A 19,333-nucleotide genomic window follows, 5' to 3' on the forward strand; every position below is an offset into this window, starting at 1 on the left:
TATCGTAATGCATCAACGTAACTATGACTGAACTGTGTGCCCGTTCAAAATTATTTGTGAACCGACGTGAAGTTTATGTTAAACCTACATTTCTTTTGAGATAAACTTCACGTATGTTTTAAACGTAAATGCAACAACGAATTATCTGTCATTATAATATTTTTTTTTAGTATAACGAACATATTAACAGAGTATAAATTCAAATGAAACGAATTATTTCCAAAGAATTAACTTTCAATCTACCGCCCTTTGATCATAAACTTTTAATAGCGTACAGTAACTCTCATATAGATAATTTCATGGTGAATTTATCTATTTATTAGTGTTCGTTATTAAACAACGCAGCTCCAGCAATTATATTACTAGGATACCATAAATCATGAGATATATTAACTCGAGGTTGCAAATGTTAATATCGAAGCGTTAGTAATGGACGTGTCGTACACAACGCTTCGACCTCGCACGCATCGTATCAACTTGATTTCCAGGGAAAGCATCGTTATTATACACGGAATTATCATAATCTACGGTGTTGCTAAAACGCTTAAAGATGCATTAGAAATTCATTATTTCAAGAATAATTTCTCGTCGTGTTAAATTATACCACATTGAAAGAAGTAAATGTAATTAAAAAAAAAAACAAACATGATATGAGGCTAGTGCAGTATTCGTTTGGTTGTGAAATTAAAACTAAAAATGCATGAAAATATGAGAACTAGGCTAAAGACGAAAGTGATAAATTAATCAAAGTCATGCTTATAAAGGTGAAAAAGAAACATTTTACGATTTTGCCAGTATTATAGTCAATAAAAAGCTTTACAACGTTGTATAACCAATTTAATAATGCAATATCGGTGTTTAGTTTCAAATGTCACGAATGACCTTCCTGGTCACCTTAAACCATCATACACCGCTAACGTGTATGTGAATATTTAGCCTACGTTTACTTTTAACGAATAACAAACAAACAGACAGCTACCGAGCGCGATCTTACACGTTGCCTGACAAGCATATTAAGTTCACCCACTCATATAGTTTTCACGTATAATCTTGATCGTTCGAAACACTTAATACTGAGCCGTCGGTCTCGGTTTGCACCAGTTAAAATTAAATATCAATATTTGGAGCACTCAAAGGAAAGTTTATAAATACAATGTTTTCACTTTATGCTTGGTGTAATTACCTTCAAAAAAGTTTTAAACCTTCGATTTATATGACATACCGGTTTCTCAATACCAACGGTCTTGTATTAATTGTAATTTGACTATATTACTGAACACGATTTTAAGTGTTACAGACAAATGACAATTGACATTCTGTCCTGCAATAAACGGGAGCTCTTAAACATAAGATTTAATTAATATTAAAAAAGTTAGTAGCAGTTAGATATTGTGCATTTGTTATATATATTTACAAAAAAAGTTAAACGTTGTTTCCATCTGTAATATATATTTAAATTATATCTATGCTGCATATGCTTATATGCTCTCCTGTTTCGATAAAGCCAGATATGTGTTGCATTATTATGTAAATACACGGTACGGTATATAATTCGAATTACGAATCTACTTTTTTATTTTATTATTACTCTGATCAAAATATATTATGTCTTAGGTGACGGAATTTTGATTTTAGCACCATTAAATTATTTTATATCTGATAATCTACATTAATTTTAATTATTGCTTGAATATTTATTACATTAATTACATAATATTTTAGTTTATTATAAAAAAAAAATATAATATTCATTTAATTTACCTATAATATTAAAAATTTGTTACATTTGTAATAATAATAATATTCCATTCTAGATCTCATTCTCTTCGACCTCTTTGCTTATTGTAATATGATTTTTAATCTGAACTAGTATGTTAATTTATTTAAATACACTATTTTAAGATAATCACTTTTAGCATTAAATTCAAACAAAATATATAATGTTATGGTAATTTATATCTCATTATATTTAACTATATCGTACAATGTTAATTCATTTTGAAATTGATAAATATGTGTTTTAAATAGACATTAATTTTTTTTTTATCAATACGTATATATTATATAAACATTGCGATTTTAATATATAATATAAGACGTATTTATATATTAAATCTATATTGGTATAATAATAGTATTGTCTTCGAGAAAATCTAATTAAAGAAAAAATATATTTCATATATTTAAAAAGTTTGTTATAATATAATTTTTGGTTATTAGTTATTTTGAACGCTAATAAGCCTATTCTTTTTAATAATTCTTTGTTATAATTTAAAAGAAAACTTTTATAAGTAGCTTGTTACAAAAAGATTAAATGCTCTCTACTTGATTCACAAAAAAATGAGAATTGTTTTACGTCAGAGGTCAACAAATTGCTTTAGTGCATATAAAGAGAATATTTATTATTATCATTCGTTACAACCTACTTATTAATCTGTATGAGAAAAACAGAAGGCAATTAAAAGGACCATTGTCGATGAGAATAATGATCTTGTTTATTGATTTAAATTGCGAACAGGCGCTGGGTAATACCGGATTTGGTAGGCGCATCGTTACTACAGAATTCATTGCTCAACGTGGCGATGATCTGTCATTTTATATTGCCCTAGAGCATGAAACTTCAAACCGAATATCGTTAAATAATATATGCACGTTAAATATATGTTTTTTTTATAAGTACTTAATAGTTACGAAAATCACGGTTAGACGTGCACAAAAAATGTTTATAATCTCTTAGCTTATATTTGTTTTATCTTGAAGTTAATAAACAAGGACATAACCAAATAATTATCCATATAACATGCTCTCGGTAAGAGGTTTATATGTTTTTAACCGGAAATGTTTCGAAAGAGTATTTAATAAGAGCACAAAGAATTAATTGTAATGTATCTACTAATTACATGTGATACATTGTTTTCAGATACCTTTCCTAAATTATAATAATTTTTTTTTTTTTAATATTTTAATGGCACTACGAATAATGGTTGGGGATTTTATCACAGACTCGAAAAACCCGCATTAAAAAATAAATAAAGAAAGAGTCAAACTGACGGACGTTGGATTTTCCAAGGATGAATTATGAATAACTGAACTTAATGGTTCTATAGATTTCCCTATGGAAAGTGCCTTAAGACATTATTAATTTTCAATGGGTATACCGATATATTATGAAGATCAAGGAAACATAAATAGTGTTAGGTTAATTAAACCTACAGAACATACTTATAGTTTTAAAACTTTTTAACATGCAAACCAAAGGTTTAAAAAAAAAAAACACTACAATGATTTACCGTTCTTACAGCCGTTGCATTACATGATAAGATTAAACATTAAAAAATCATAACCCTCTCATTTTATGCGTATTATATTTGCAATTTAAACTTACATTGCTATGTTTCCACTTCACGATAAACTGAATGTAATCCATTTTTAATATTTAATAGGTTCCAATTTTGATAAATGTATGTATAAAATGGAATATTTAGGTACGAATATCCAAGCGCGCACAAATCTTAATTAATGTAATCCGTAAATATGCCACATAATTCATTACGTACAAGAGTAGTAGTATGTTTAGGGAACAATGGACTCTGCTATAGTTTATTATTACATTTACGTAAATGGAACGAATTATAACATTTACCGTTATTTAGAAATAGAATGTAAACATAAGCGAATAAAATACAATTAGAACACGAGATGTTAGCGGCTGAATGCAGTATATCTTTCGGTACCGATCTATGTTAATCGTTTGCTGAGACATTAAAAGCGGTGCATCGGTAATGGTCAGCCGTCGAGCTGTTTGCCATCTCAAGGTTCTCAGTGAAAGGATACATGAATCTGGATCATCCCAGCATCCAAAGCTATGAAAATTATTGAATCGCAAAATCGAACGCAATCTTCAAATGTCCATATTATTATTGCAAAAAGTTGTTAAAAGTTAAACGTATGTTAAGTTTCTTCATTTTACGTGTTCAAAAATAGCTATACTTTCAATAATATTTACTTAACTGTGTTTTATGTTACATCTGAACAAAGTAACACAATTTATTTAATAGTTTCGATTTAAACATTCTGTGGGTGTCACTTGCAATCTATTGCAGCATTAAAACTTCAATTTGTTGATGGGGTATACAGTAAGTTCCTATAAGGCCGGCACAACATCGACACCATCACGGAATATGCAAATGGTACTAAACTGCTGTGTTACGAAATATCACCGACCGATAGACGAGATAATACCTATAAATAAGGACAAACTCTTAATGGCGAAATAAGCTGATGGTGTGAGATCACGACTTGAAAATTATTAGGCGAAGCAATTTTCTTAACAAAAGTACTGTATTTGATTAGTTATTATGGTCGTATATAATAATAAAGCTTGCCTTTGTGTAAACTTAGAATTATTCACAAATACTGATGATGAATAATAACATGTTTTGTATTAAAATAAACTATTACCTTGAAGTTGAATTGTCTAAATACTTCGACAGTTTTTAAAATAAGTCATAGTCGGTATCACTTATTTCAGTGGGTTTGTTGATTCGTTTGACTTGTGTGACTATTAATACATTTACATTACAACGTTATAATTAACCCGCTATATAATTAATTAACAATAAATATGCTAATATCAGATAATAATTAGAAATAATAAACTGTTTCATGCGAATTTTACCGTTTGGAAATATAAACTTAATACGTGTATGTCTTGGTATGTCTATTTAATATCTTTGTTTTGAAATGTTTTTTTATTGTAAGTAGTTTATGTTTATCTTCTGTATTCCTCATTTACAGAGTATGCATGTAATGAAGTTTCTATATTTTAAAATATTTTTCAAATACATCGTCTGTCATTATAATTTATTTTTTAGCTTATCTCGATCTTTCTTTAAGTTAATCTTGATAAGTAAAATCTGGATTATAGAAAAACGTTTCTTATAGAGCTATAAGAGTGTGGAGATATTTTTAGCATATTAACAATATTTTTTGCATATTACTAAAATAATCTAATTCTTATTCATTAAATTAAATAAATATCTATCATATGATTTTGAACTAGCAACGTAATTTGACTGTACATCCGTTTTCTATTACAAAAGGACAATGTTAACACAAATAGCTTTAAAATAATATTAAATAAAAACAATTTGAATACAATTACTCATATAACGAAACAAAACACATTAAATAATAATGAAACTAGACTTTGAAAACATAATATTATCCATTATTATCTGCGCATAGATTACACACTTTGCATATTAACATTAATCTGGATAATCTGAATAAGCCGATTTGAAGGTATCAGATTAATAAAATCTCATCGCAAACATATATACAGGTATAAAACAGTAAAATTTCGAATATACAAGAACCACTTTTAATTTTTATTTGCGATAATCATACAGGGTCGTGTTGAAGATGTGCATATTAAATGAGTGTCTTCATATAAAACGTTCAACATGTTCAGATATTTATTGTTTTAGTAAATATATATTATTCTAAAATACAGCGTGTCAAATGGATACTTGTAATATGCCATGCTAAACATCTGTAAAGTTAAATCTTTAGATTTGTATCTGTAATTATTACTTAAAGTTTATATGTTTAATATTTTATACTTACTTAACATGTCCGTCATGAATCCAATTCTTAGTGTTTGAAATCGGATAAAAGCAAGACACAAAATGATTTTAGTAGGATTATACATTCATTGGTTTCAATAAAGGAGCATATTAAGTGTATTAAAATAACAAAATACACTGTTAAATTCATATTAATTCCTAAATGGTCATTCCGCTTAAAAATTCAATAATTAAATTTAAATCGTTATCGTCTCATTAAAACAAGAAACGGTTACCAGCTATGAAATTTTAAGTAACGTAATCATCTTTAAGATAACTGAAGTAATTAAAAATTTGTCAGATAGTTGTACACATTGCACGTTAATACTTTCATTTTTGTTTTATCTTTAACCGCATCATTATGCATTCCTCGATTGATCTTCTCACCTGTCAATGCTTGATGCCAATTTGCTTCTGTATTTATAATTTGCTCAACAACTCATCACAATTACAAGTTAATTAGCAATTAGAAATACTTTTATCTTCACAATAAATTGACGTTCGTGTCATAGCCTCGTATTCCTAGCTCATTTATGCCGAGTCATAAATAATGTGTTGAAAATAATTTTTTTTTGGTGCTGATTGGTCTTTACATCGCTTTGTCCATTCGATTGTAATTGACCGGTTAAGTGAATTTCTATAGTGAATACTTTTAAACGTATGATTGAATAGAATTACTTGCCAACTTTTTCGGCGTCGAAATGCTTATTATCCGTATATTTTGACTCGATGAATTTAAACATGATTAAAATGTGTGTATTACCGATTAAATTTCACCTGATAAATGTATAAGGAAAAAAATATTTTAGAAATCACTTTTAAGAAATTGTTTATATAATTGAATCCCAAGCTTAGTTTTTGCTCTTACTACGCTTTTGATGGTGTGCAGATATTAAAAAAATAACTTTGGAACCATGTGTGCATTTTAAATTAATGTTACATTAACGCGGAAGTTTTGAGAAGCCGTAGTTGTAAACGAGTCGAGTTTTTTGTTGAAAGTACTAATGTCCTTGATGCAACAGGTAATGTTTCATGTAAAACTGTAATAAAATGTGCAACTTTTTTACTTCTTACTGACCCTAATACAAATGAAAATGACCCTATAAAAACAATGTAACAGATAAAGAAATAAGTATAAAATTTCTAAATAAATGACCTTTTACAAAAGTGACATACGGAATTATGGCCAACAAGTCTGCTTTTATGTTCTGATTGATAGTTATGATCTTAGTTATTTGTTGGTAGGGTTTTATACAAGTTCCGAACCTCTCATCGCTTAGTACAATACTTCACTTGTTTTAAATAATCTCAATTATTGTTAATAATATTTAAAACACATTTAAATTAAAACGAAAGATCTAAAAAACTCTCAACAATTTTATTCTCGATTAACTTCGTTATAAATTATAATACGTACTGTTGATAGTCCTTTAACCAAACATAAAGTAACTGGTGAAGTTCAAAAATATTATAAAATGACCTCTCAATATCCAATTACATATCGATATTTTATAAGTGTAAGGGTACCAAATAACAGTGATTAAATACTAAGAGTGAAGGTAGGTTCGCACGAAACAAGAGCAAACCGGATCCAAATCGGGGGAGCGTTTTCTGTAACTGGAGCAGGCAGCCGTCTCGAATATCGCCCCTTATGTCGATAATAAGATTTTCTTTCCAACACCGCAAGTTTCTCTTTTTTGTAAGTGCACCTGCAATGTAGGACAATCTTAACTTTTCGACACAGCATCGTGATTGATCCTTATCGGTCTAATCGTACTATATAGATATTTCGTAAGAAGCTGAACCGTTTCTGACTTGTAACAACAAGCGACCGATCACAGTTTGAAATTGTTTGAAATCGAAGTCTTAAATACTATAAAATAACATTAATTTATAGGAAAATTTATAGAATTTTTAATAATAAAAAATACGTTTGGCAACCTGTGTGTAGAAATATATTAGGTACAAATGTATTATCAATAAATACTTAGATATAATATAAAACAAATGCCTAGAAGAAATATGAAACAATTACTTAGAACTACTATGAAATAAACAGCTTAAGTAAATTAAGTTATAACTTGTAATAATGTAATGTCGTAAATATCAAAGGAAGTACATATAACGAGTCATAGTATGATATTCATTTATGTAGATACATACATAGGAGTGTAGTCATTGAATGCCAGTAGCAGACAAGCCGCTAGCCGCGTGGGAAACTCGAGCACCGATACTGTTAAATGTACTCAACCATATTTTACGTCAGAATTCGACGCACTCCAATTACCGAACGATCGCATAAGTAATCCACAAACATTAAGGACCGAAATGGATTATACATCCTTGCATAGTCGTACCCAACTGTCCTGCTCTTATATTTGTGGAAGCATTAAAATTTACCGTGTTAGCTGTATTAATTAATTATACCATATATTCGAATCCTTAAATGCTATCACGTTTCTTAAATTGCTACGTCGCACTTTGATAAACAAACTGATACAAATTACTAAATAATATTTTACCTACATTACGATATGAATATTGGTTCTAGATTGTCTTCTAAATCGTATTTTGAATGCATAAATTAATTTTCATTTCAATAAGGACATTAATTGTAATTTACATTGTAACTTGTTTGGTTATCAGCAAGATTTGAAGAAGCTATGTTTTTATACATGGGGCTTTTACAACTTCTTATGCGAGTTTTATTTGGGTTTCGCGCCAATTTAAGATAATGACAAATAAAATAAAATTCTTTCGAAATACTAAATCGTCATACATTTATCGAAATGACGCATAAGGAAATCATCATCACCGTTTCACTTTTACTGCTATTGAACTTTAAAACATAACAATTGACATAAAATCGTAAGAAACACGTGTATAAGAAAGATCAAAGTTTAGCAAGCAAACGGTCATCTTCATTGAAATGTCAGAGGTGAGCAGCACGCTCAAGTGCGGCCGATCTCGACTGACGTGATGACGTTCTGGTATGCGCCAGCGTTCCATTTTAGTACTCCACTCGCTTGTTATTCATGGATCACTGGAACTATTTATGTTATTAATCACATTTTTTAAGTTTATAAATAACCAACTTTATTTTATCTGTAATAAACGTATAGTTTATGTTATTAATCGAGATCGCTCATTTAAATATTCAGTACGATATTGCATTTATTATAGCGCAATAAGTGCTTAATAACTCAAATAAATACTGATAAACTGTGACTCTTACATAAATCACAGTGACAACTGAAAATTTACTTGCCAATCACGCTCTTCGTGGCGCACCTGCGCGTGTATTTCGATGTCCCGTTTTCGAAAATGAACAGCTTCTCAAGTCGATGTAAGACATGTCTATGTAAGAGCGCCAATTAAAACCGTCGCATTGTCGTTGAGAGCGTATCGTGGCTGGAAATCATCGTCCGCAGCGAGCCCACAGCCGCGCAGGCGACACTATCGCTTCCATCGAGATTATACCATTAATTGTTGCTTATTTTTGCAGTAAATATATACAATACAATTTGTAGACATCATTCGATCACTTTTGAAGATAAATTGGAGTATTGTAGTTACGATTGAGGTCGCAGCTCAATGTTAATTAAGATAAGAGATACCCCGCGTTCCTAATTTACCAATAGTTAGCCCAGTATTTTGTTTATAGTGAGATTGCGAGATAACTTATTACAAACTAGATTGTTAAAATTATAGTTAAATTTACGTACAAGCTCATTGGAGTCATGTTACTGGTTTGCGGATTTGATTACACTTGAGAAGTTATGTTTGATAAAATGATACCGTATCATGAATTTATCGGTCTTAAATAATAATTTCAATTAATGTATACAGCATGTACATATAATGAATAAAATAATGTAAATATTATTTCACTTGCTATTAAATTAATAATTTGGACCTGAATATTTGCTTTCGATATTATATTTTTTATTACTGACTTGTTTTAATGTCAGTGTCAATATACCTGAGTTTTTGTAATATTGAATAGGTCAAATAGAGGACATTTTGTGGTAAACTATGTTCCATTGTTTTGCTATCAGTAATTTTACTTGTGTTGATTAGAAGAATAGGAAGTATATTTGTCGTTGTAAAAACTTTTCAAAGCACAAAATTATATAATTAAATCGAATCTATTAAAATATAATCGGTGCTTAAATTTAAATATAAACGATCAGAAGTGTCGTGGATGGTTGCGTGAACGTTGGATATAAAACTGTTTTGATTATCCTATGTTAACCAATGATTTTTCCTTGGGATAGAAATAGTCAATATTTCGACCAATAGCATTAGCAATAGCATACCTTACATTGTTTTTTTATTACCTATTAGCATTTTGATTTTATTTTAACCAATGGGTTCTGAATATTGTGCGTTGAACATTTGATATATTATGTAACTGATATTGAAAACATTTGATAGTATAATGTATATTTTCAACAATTTGGTTTTATAAATCAGTATCGACTCATAATGGTCGTGACTTTTTCACATTTTTTTTTGTGTAATAACGTTGTTGTATTTTTTTTTTACAATATGTGACAATTATATTTAAACGCGTGCTTCTCATTACAAATGACAGAAGTAAAATCCCTTTCGCACCAGAATAGTTTCTTTCAGTCGTTACACAGAACCGATGCATTCAAAATCGCCTTAGAATTGGTTTGGTCAAAGCATACAGCGAAGTTTCACTTTTAAAAAATATAGATATTGTGTTGGCCGTTGACACACAACAAAGTCGTTTTATTAATTCCGTTTCGCAACGTACAAAATAATTAACATCATCATCAACGAAAATCGTAAAATGGAAACGAGAAGCATTATCGTTATGGTGATATTTTCATATCGATTGTGGCATAACAAAACGATTGTGTCGTGATCCAATTGCTTGTGTTTGAGGCGCAGCGTGGCGACTGCGGAGTGGTGGCGCAATGCTCGTTAACCCGTATGCGCTGAAGTAGACATCAAACTCTCATCCCTTGCTACTGTAAAAATACTAGAACAAGATAATTCTTTAATAAAATGATCACAAAAAAATTAACTAAAACCCCGATAATGCTTTTGTGATGAGTAAATGACTCCACTGTATCCATAATACTGGTTCAGGTCGGATTAGTTACCAATAAGCCTGATGCACGAAAAGAAGAAGATATAATTATAGTAAAATCGAATATATTTAACCATTTACAGCCTTTGTTAATCGTAGTAAAACGAATATTACTCGGACTATGAATGTACACTGTACTTAAAAGTAGCTTTATGTTCAATAAACAGATTAATGTATTTTCCCTCCAATACATGGTTTGTAATTTAAGTATATGTATACGATTCTATTTATGGTTTTATTTATAACATTAACTAAATGAAATATGTTTTAGTCACGGAATAATTACTACTTTACTATTAAAGTTAGTATGTCGATTAATTTAAACATTAAACTATAACTGTTAGAACAGAATCCCAACCGACAATGATTACGAGATAAAACTTACTACATATATGAATGTAATAATTTTGTTTACTTGTTGTTTAATGTTTGTCAAAGGTTGCGACGCAATTCACTTCATAAAAAATTATGTAATATATCTACTGATATTAAGTTTTTAACAAAAAAAATATTTTAAAGTATTAATCGTATTTTCTCATAGTATTGCCATATTTATTTAATATTGTTTATGAATTTAAGCCAATAATATTAATACTGAATACATTTTATATGACATTTCTCGTATGAGCAAATATCTGAGCTCCTTGAGAGTCGTAACGCGCTAACGCGGTACACAATTTAGTTTTAAATACCTTTGTGATGCAATGACGTAAACTACTGATTGAATTCAGAATTTTACGAGCTTCAACCCAATGTAATGTAAACGAGTATATAGATTAATTTACGATCCTCATTATATAAATTTACTTCTCTTACTATGTAGCAATGTTAGTGGATAACAAAAATATATTAACCACTATTTGTGGTAAATTGAAGTTGCGACAACGAGTGATAATTAACCGTGGATAGTAATTTCATCTAGTAAAGAGCATGGGGTCAAATGATAAATAATAACATAGGAACATAAGCTCAGCACCGGCGTACGATGTTGAGGCATCTTACGATATGATATTATATGAAAACGTCTTTTAAATATCTCTTCCTTGTTAAAATGTGTTTAAACTTTATTAGCTATTCAAACAATAGATCATTATTATTACAATAACATCTAAAGTTTAATTTATAATTAATCATATAAGAACGGCAGCTACTAAATTTTAAGAATATTTGTATCATTATTTTAACGTACCTAAATGTAAGTGTAGAACATGTTAATATCCCATGGCCGGGCTAACGCCTGCTCTCCTCTTTATTCGTTTTTTCTTTATACAAACGTAATTGTATATATCGTTTGAATAACTCAGTCCGTGAGGCATCGCTTCATATAGATTTAATAATAAATTTACAATATTTCGCATATATATAAATTACGACGTATAATTGGATCAGTTAACAGATGTAATATTATACGACGTGTTTCGGTTCGCGGGCTTGCTCCAATTCATCGTGTCGTTTGACAGACCTTTCTCATTTTACGTGTAATAATGTATGCGCTTATAATTTTAATGCGCAAAATTTTTTGATAAAATTAATGAATTAAAAGATATAACTTAAAATGATTTTTATAAGGCAAATTAGTTAAAGAAATAGTTACACACGTACACGTTTACAATAATAAAAGAAAAAACATTGTCTATTGAAGCTACAAAATTATTTGATCAATCGACTCAAAATAAGGAAAAGTCAAGTAAAATATAGAATGTAGCAATCGCTTAGCCAACAATCAGAATAACGGACCGCAAAAATTCTCACTTCAAAACATATCTTTATATGTACACATGGTCAATATTTTTGTTTCTTTTATTCATAATAGTGCTTGCCGAGAGCCGCGGCGCGGGCGAAGGCGTTACGTGATGCCTGGTAGGCACCGCGCGTGACTCGCTCGCCCTGGTTTCATACAGGATCTAAACACACGAACCGACTAGTTTATTAATTAAACATTTAGATACGATTTATTATTATTTTAATATTGTCAACATAAACTCAAGTAATTTTTTAATCGTGATATCCGAATTTTGGTATTGATAATAAACTAATTTATTATTTTCTCTCTTTTCAGATACATAAACATCTCGGATATCTTCGCTGGATTTCACCATCAACTGATGATAATGGATATTGTTAATTATGTTACTACCCGTTCTGTGAATGTGATGAATTAAATCTTTCACGAGCAGTGTACGGGTTTGGGGTGAATAATGGGAAAAAGGAACGTTCGGATTAAGTTTGCACATTCCATTGGTCCGCCTGTTAATTTGGGTCCACTGGGCACTTTTGAGTAGCACCCCAAGCCGAGTCTATAAACACTGTTAGTTACCGACGCGCTAGCGCTGCCAATAAAAGTACAAGTCATATCGGGTTAAATATAACTCACTTATTTAAACTTAGATTTACTTATTTTAGTACAAAAATAAAAGAAACACAGCAAGTGATTGCTTAATGTAATTGTATTGGATAAAAACCTATACCGAGTCATCGCTCTCGGTTAAACTATTGAAACGGTAGTCATGACGGCCACTGCACCAGAATTGTCAAAATCAGATTTTTTTGATTTTGTGACATCGAATGAAATAACTGACGCGCAATATAAGCAACAAATGCGATCAGTTAATGTATTCATGGAATCACCAGATTCAAGATCAAACCCTTTGTTGTCGGAAGAGCCTAAGGAACAAAATAACAATAATCTGTTGAGTGTAACGAACGTACAATCATCGCCAACCAACAGCATGACAGCTGCAACTAGCTCTAATCCACTTCAAAGTTTTGATTCTATATGGAATGTCGACCGAGACAGAGATCGCTTAGAGACTGCTATGCTGGAAGATCTCAACAAATTTTATTGGAATCAAGATAACGAAATGAATGGGACACACACATGCACCGATACAGCTATTTCAAATAAATTAATTAGTAATAATACTGACGGGCAAATATATACACTAACTGTCCTTAATCAAGACATCAACGAAACCAGTACGAATCGTACATATAATTGGGGAAAAGAAGAAGACGTTTCAATGTCAAGTCCAACAGATTTGGAACAAAACTCTTCATTAGACCTTGAAACGATATTGAATATGAATGGATTTCCTAACGATTTCAGTCAAGACGCACTTAACTCAAATATTCTACCAAAAGTAGAAAGTTTTAACTATGAAGATGGTGACTCGGAACATCCAAACGTAGAATTAAGTACAAGGAATTTAGTAAAAGTGGAACCCTTCAGTTATGATGAGAGTGAATTTCGAAGTAATGATAAAAAAGATGATTCATCACACAGCACTATTATTGGTGCGCCAACTTTGTTAGAAGTAGAATACAATAACAATAATAATGATTGGAAATTGACTGATCAAAATACTGAATCAAATGAATCTTTATTGCGAAGTGCCTTGCAAGGAAAAGCTTTTATAAGATATAGTACAATACAAAAAAATACTGTTACCAAACTTGACGCAGAAACAGAACTAAAAAGGGTTATTATAAACAATAACAATAAAGCTGATGTACCATCAATGTATCAAGATAATAAAGACACGGAAGCAGAATTATTAATGGCAATGGGTCCACCAAGCAATGTCAATATATCTATACTGCTAGAAGAACCAACCGCAACTGTGGTTGCTAATGGAGAGAATCCTACTTCAACACAAAGTGTTGACGACATTATTCTTTCACAATTGGATACCAGTTATCCAGACGATTACGAGAAGTTAAAACGGATAGCAACAGAACTGGGTGAATCAGTTCAGCCATTCTGTACTGTAGAACCAATTGACCCGACGCGCAGCGTGTACAACATTCACCACGTTAACGGCGAATTAGTAACTATGATTCCAGCGGGAGAAGTCCAGTTACCTCAACGCTTACAAATAGTTACAGCTTCGCCAACGGTCTCGAGCACGAAACCTCTTGGCAAAAAATACAGTAAAAGACCTCCAAACAAGACCTCTCCACCATCGACTCAAGTGCAGTCAGGGACAGCTGTTCAACCTGCAACCTCTACATCGAACGGAGTCAGAAAGGAGAGATCTTTACATTATTGTTCCATTTGTTCGAAAGGCTTTAAGGATAAGTACTCTGTCAATGTTCATGTAAGGACACATACAGGCGAAAAACCTTTCACATGTTCTCTCTGTGGAAAAAGCTTTCGACAAAAGGCGCATCTCGCAAAACATTATCAGACTCATATTGCACAGAAAAACGCCGCTGCTAATGGCGCCTCCAAACCCACCAAACAGCGGTAACCGCTCATCCCGTATTAATGTTTCCGTTCACATTTATAGTCAATTGAACTAAATGACTGATAGCGAGTGTATTTTTAAATCAAACACGTAAAGGCTGAAATATCACAGATGAATTTGGTAAGGTGCTAAATAAATTAATAATTTAAACATTTAAGGCAAGAATATTACGTAAAGATTCTCAGCCGTTATCATGCTTGTTAATTTGTATGTAATTCCGCCCGTTACCGATTACTCTTAGCTTTAGCTAGTTTTAGCTATATACATGTACAAGTAAGTGTTTTTAAATACAATATTGTTTAAACTTTACATTCCATTTAAATAAGTCATATTATATAGATTGCAAATCATCACATTATAGGCTATCTATATGCACTCAATACTCGTTCGGTTCCTGATATCATAAAACTATCCATGAACTGTTTATGATTATATATATTTATAATGTACTTTTTTTCATTGATAATACTTTAAAGTAATCAAATAAATAACCAACAATGATGAGCAAATTTAGGATTACCAATAGACTGCCCGCACTATAATTTCTCCGACGGCGCGACCGACCAAACTTTCTAAAAAATAATAATAAAAAAAAACAAAGTAAAAGAACGAACATTCAGTACCAACTATCTTTCACCGCTCGACTATCGTATCTCTATACCACCTTGCTCTCAGTTTAGTCATTTTTTCCTCATACTGACTCGTGAATTGTAGCTCTTTATCATTACACTAGACATTATTTTTTATACCAATTTATATCATAGTTTATTTACAATGAATTATATGATTTTATAAAGCGTTATTCACAACATTTATCAATTCGGTAATCTTCTTTTGTTGTAAATTAAATATCGATTACATGGCTATACAATACATCGGAAAGTACGGTGAAGGGTAACTCATTCCTGAAATTAAATCTCTCGCCCGATATTGAGAGAGGCCTGATTGCACCCAGATTGCTATAAATTTCAAATACGAGTGATTCAATCGCTGTCTTTAAAATGGTGCTCCCTTTCTCGTCTAACAAATTGGTCTTTCTTTGTTCCTTTCGTGCAGCACCGCGCCCTACTATTTATAAGAGTACCTATTATAAATAACAAGAAATTTAGTTTATGTTTTTTATTTCTTTAAAACAATCTTTAATTCATAAACTTCTTATAATTTCAACTTTATTAAATACTTTTTAATTGACCGAACAAATTTTATAGAATACAACTTTCTCAATCACAAATATGAATATTTTATAAATAATAATCCACCTCGTTTATTAAGAGATTACGAAGCATATTATGTAGAAAAATTAAATAAAAATCTGAACGACCTCTTTAACAGGAAACGTGGGTCTCTTATAATAGGTATCTATCGTGTCGTGACACTGCAGTAATTGTGTATCGCAGCGGCGTCAAACTGCTAGCCTTATCGTATTACCTAGATATGTTATTCAATTATTATTGTTCTAAATATTTGTATGGTATAAAAAATAACTATAATAGTACATAAAACTCATTGTTCCCGGTATTGTTCTGGATATTTATATATCCAAATAATTTCTAATCCTCTAATGTCAAAATCAATAAAATATAAACTAATCATACTCCTAAGTCGATTATTCGTACCGTTTTTGTTTTTTTTTTTTTTTTGTTACATAAACTTATATTAGTTTTACTACCAGTCACGGGCTACATTTAAGATAATCAGACTTTATGTGGCGACGCGGAAGAAACTCGACGTCCGGGTGGTCAAATTGTGCAGCTTATAAATATTTTTTATCCTTTTGTATCGATACAGAGTCACAATTTCAGTATTATGTTAAGTGATGACCGCACAAGTAACGTTTAATTAAAATTATATCACAAAAATAAACCTTTGAATACTCATTACATTCTCACTCGTTTTTCATGTGTATATTAAAAAAAAATAGAATATGGTTTATTGAAATAATAGTTTACTATTAGTAGACGTAATTACTTCAGTCTATTTTCTTGCCAAGTAAATTCCGATAAAGTTATATGATCTTATTTTATAAGTAACGGAACACTGCCTTTAAAAGTTTCTATGTAACTTAAAGACTATTTTACCACAAGCATTATAATTATTGCTCAGTCGTTTACATGACTTGTATTGAAGTGTAATGTTTATGTGAACGTTTGTGATGACTAAAATGTTGCCTTTGTAAGCATGTTCGATGGGACTGGTTGATTTGTAAAACAATTAAGATACTTGAAGTTTTCGAACATGTGTAAAATAAATACTCTTGATACGACTTAATCTCTAAATACTTATATATTTTCATATTTCACTGGATATATTTAAATTTAAAAGAAATTAGTGCATGATATATATTGTCTGTTTTATATTGTAAAATAGTTTTAAGAACTTTAGAGAATTCCTTTAACAATACTCATTATTTGTATATATGTACGTTTAACCAAGAGGTTAAAAAGTGGGGAACTAATTTGTGACGTAAAAAATTATTCTCTTGTATCTCATTAGACGATATTTGAAATGTTAGCGAATTTATAGATATTATATTATAAGAATTAAGAAACATTTGAGAGATTTACCAATTAGATATAAGAAACTATGGCTACCTTAATATAATATGCGATTGCATAAATGGTTGTTAATATATTCATGTAATATATTAATTTATGTTGGTTTTTGAATACTTATTCGAAAAGGATTTTTTCAATTTAATCGATTATTATTGCATTTGTTCCTGAGTTGATTATTATATTTTATTAATAATTCTTTGTTCATAAGATTTCTATTATTATTGATCGAAATAAGAGTAATTTAATTTTAATATAGAAACTTAAATTCGAGGACGTCGTGGAAGTGTAATGGAGTGATTGTTAAGGAAGTTGCCGACACCTTGTAAATATATTATTATTTATTTGGAATTTTCATTGTTGCTCAATACGTGGATTGCTAAATTATGACGTTTCACTTCATCGTTAAACTGAAGCCGTCCTGTACAATAATTTTATTATTTATTTATAGAATTACGGTTAAGACGAAAATGGGAATACAAAAGTTAATTTTATTTCGATTAACCCGAGCTGTGATTTTTACTAATGTATATCTATTGATACAATGTCAGTTGCAAGGTAATGCAGTGAAAATAGTACAGTCGCCAAGTTAAGGCTCTTGGCCGTATCACAGTTGGCTTAAGAGACAGTCTAGGGTACTTCCATACAAAACGAGATGTCATTGGGTCGGCTGCCACCAACAGCGGATGTGATACAGCTTTAAAAGTTGAAGCTGGACAAAATTATTATGGTCTTCCAATGCTTATTTAATTGTACGTGTCTATCTTTTGCATTCAGCGTCTATCTCACACATCCAGTTTGATTTTTTATGTATTGATTATTTATAAGGAATGTCAGTTTTTACGAATTATTACATATATTATATATAAAAGATTAATGACATATTTTAAACTAGTAAAGAATGCAAAAGTTTCACGTGAAATTAAAGCATTTGTCTATTTGATTGTTCGCTTAAATCTGGTCATCCATATCAGTATCAATATAAGCTCTATATGTAACGTAAACAAATTTGTAGCTACCATAATTTTTACACATTTACAGTTTTGTATTAAATTTCTTATATTTTTTACTTTCCTACTTAAGTTTGCTAATAAAATGTTTTTATAATATAAATAAACTTCATCTTTTATTTTAATTTAATAATAACAATACCTCCTATTTTTAAAAATTTAGGAAGCCAAAGGATCAAATTCGCCTCCATTATCTGGTCACCTTCACACATAGACACTGATACTGCAAGAAGTATAAACAAAGCTTGTGCATGTAAACCACCAGAACAATTTCTATTCAAAAACCAGTAAAAAAAATCTCACCGGGAAGAACTTTCTTAGTAATCCTTTTTTAAATATTTTAAGCAGTAAAATAATAATATAAGTAGGACATTTTACAGTCCAATAAAAACAATAATTTTAAAGTAAATAAAACTGAATTAAATGCAGCATTAAAACGATATATCGTAAAAATAACTAAGAATAATTGTCGATTTACGTTGACATTTAAGCTATACGGAACTACAATATTTATCGAGAGACCTCTGCTATAAACCACATAAAGACGTATAACTAAGAACCGCACAAGTTCTCAGCCGACTTCATAATTCTTAATTATTACATGAATGCTAGAATAACAAAGACTCGCAGTCCGACTTATTTAAAAAGTAGATGCACTATCTTGATCATTTTTACTATGCATTTTGAACAAATTTTAACACTACAATTATAATTCCGTCAAAATGATTTGGAATTCTTAATTTATTTGGTTTCTATGCTTTTTTTTTTACTTTGT

The 19,333-nt window shown here is 30.3% G+C and overlaps 1 protein-coding gene across 1 annotated transcript in view; it reads left to right on the forward strand.

Annotated features, from left to right (window-relative positions):
- Nucleotides 1-18,665, forward strand: part of LOC113392251 (uncharacterized) — a 52,123-nt gene extending 33,458 nt beyond the window's left edge. The window contains exon 2 of the mRNA XM_026628574.2: nucleotides 12,809-18,665. Within this exon, the coding sequence (XP_026484359.1) occupies nucleotides 13,257-14,999 (1,743 nt within the window). The 5' untranslated portion in view covers nucleotides 12,809-13,256 and the 3' untranslated portion in view covers nucleotides 15,000-18,665. The remainder of the gene's footprint in view (nucleotides 1-12,808) is intronic.
- The last annotated feature ends 668 nt before the right edge of the window (nucleotides 18,666-19,333 follow it).

The sequence above is a fragment of the Vanessa tameamea genome, chromosome 5, assembly GCF_037043105.1.
Source record: "Vanessa tameamea isolate UH-Manoa-2023 chromosome 5, ilVanTame1 primary haplotype, whole genome shotgun sequence".
Lineage (NCBI taxonomy): Eukaryota > Metazoa > Arthropoda > Insecta > Lepidoptera > Nymphalidae > Vanessa > Vanessa tameamea.